This window comes from Austrofundulus limnaeus, unplaced genomic scaffold, assembly GCF_001266775.1.
Source record: "Austrofundulus limnaeus strain Quisiro unplaced genomic scaffold, Austrofundulus_limnaeus-1.0 Scaffold469, whole genome shotgun sequence".
In the NCBI taxonomy this organism is placed as follows: domain Eukaryota; kingdom Metazoa; phylum Chordata; class Actinopteri; order Cyprinodontiformes; family Rivulidae; genus Austrofundulus; species Austrofundulus limnaeus.
In genome coordinates this window covers 422,791-424,007 of record NW_013952871.1, presented here as the reverse complement: position 1 = coordinate 424,007, position 1,217 = coordinate 422,791, and the positions used below count along the sequence as shown (strand labels likewise).

General features: G+C 42.5%; 1 protein-coding gene across 3 annotated transcripts in view; it reads left to right on the top strand.

The window, feature by feature from the left end:
• The first annotated feature begins 6 nt into the window (after nt 1-6).
• Nucleotides 7-1,217, top strand: part of LOC106529820 (HEPACAM family member 2) — a 32,523-nt gene continuing 31,312 nt past the window's right edge. For all 3 annotated transcript variants that reach the window (XM_014025332.1, XM_014025331.1, XM_014025330.1), the window contains exons 1-2: nt 7-196; nt 397-729. In XM_014025332.1, the coding sequence (XP_013880786.1) occupies nt 148-196; nt 397-729 (382 nt within the window). In that variant the 5' untranslated portion in view covers nt 7-147. The remainder of the gene's footprint in view (nt 197-396; nt 730-1,217) is intronic.

Genomic DNA, 1,217 nt, shown 5'->3' with positions numbered 1-1,217 from the left:
TGTGTGTGTGTGTGTGTGTGTGTGTGTGTGTGTGTGTGTGTGTGTGTGTAGCCTACACCTTGTCTGGGTGTGTCTCTCTGTAAAAGCAGCAGGTTCTGCCGCAGGTTCTCTTCTGTGTTTCTGCTGGGAAGACTCGAACCGTCCAGGATGGATCTGCTCTCCTTGAACTCGTTGCTTTTTTTCTTATTTCTACTTGGTAAGCCTCTGTGTGCAGAGTGGCATTTATTGAAAAACCTTAACGATTGACAGATCCCTGAATGTTTTTATTTATTTATTTATTTTACACATCCTTTTTCAGAGTTTGCAGGGGGAAAAAAAACTTTTGCGCAGTTTGGCTGATTTTGTGAGCCTGTACTTTCCGATCACAACKTCTAAGCGCTTTTGTTTTGTCTGCAGGTTTCTGTGCAGGGAACAGTGTTCTTCCACCGGGTCCAATGGACGTAGTTTTGGGGAAAAATTTGACTATTAAAATCACGGTTACGAAAAACCCAGGGGACATCGTAATCTGGAATTTCAACGATGGAAAGAATCAAAATAATATTGCTACTTTGCGTCCAGACAACACTGTAAATGTGGGTGATGCCTACAAAACCAGAGGGGTTTCTGTGGACCCAAACACCGGGTCCCTGACCGTGACCTCCCTAAAGAAAGAAGACAGCGGGGACTATAGCGTCACCTTATTACAGTCTGCTGCTACTGTAACCGGAGACGTTCTAGTCCGGGTTCTGGGTAAGTCTTTTTTATTGTCTTACGGAAAAAAATAGAGGGGTAAAAAATTGTATTCAACCTAAAACAGGAGCAAACATAGYTCTTTAATTACTCGGTGCAGCCTGGCGCTGTCACACCTGGTTCAGAGTATCCCTCCGCCACGAGAATAACTGTGTAGTAATGCATCACTTGTGACCAAACAGGCTTCCATCTAAGGACTATGTTCAGTGGCAGCAGAACACAGAAAACTCACTGGTCTTATTTGTTTTGATTTCTACTACGTAGCATGTGTGTATATTTTTTATTTATAAATCATTTTTCTTAAGTCTTCATAGGGTTTAATTAAAACAAACACAATTAACAGAAAAAAATGAAAAATGTAGAAATTGGCAACAGTAACCCTCCCTGAACTGAGCTGACTTAGGGCGTGGCTCCTCACACTGTAGCCTTCAATACTGGTGGAATGTGTGTGTGTGTGTGTGTGTGTGTGTGTGTGTGTGTGTGTGTGT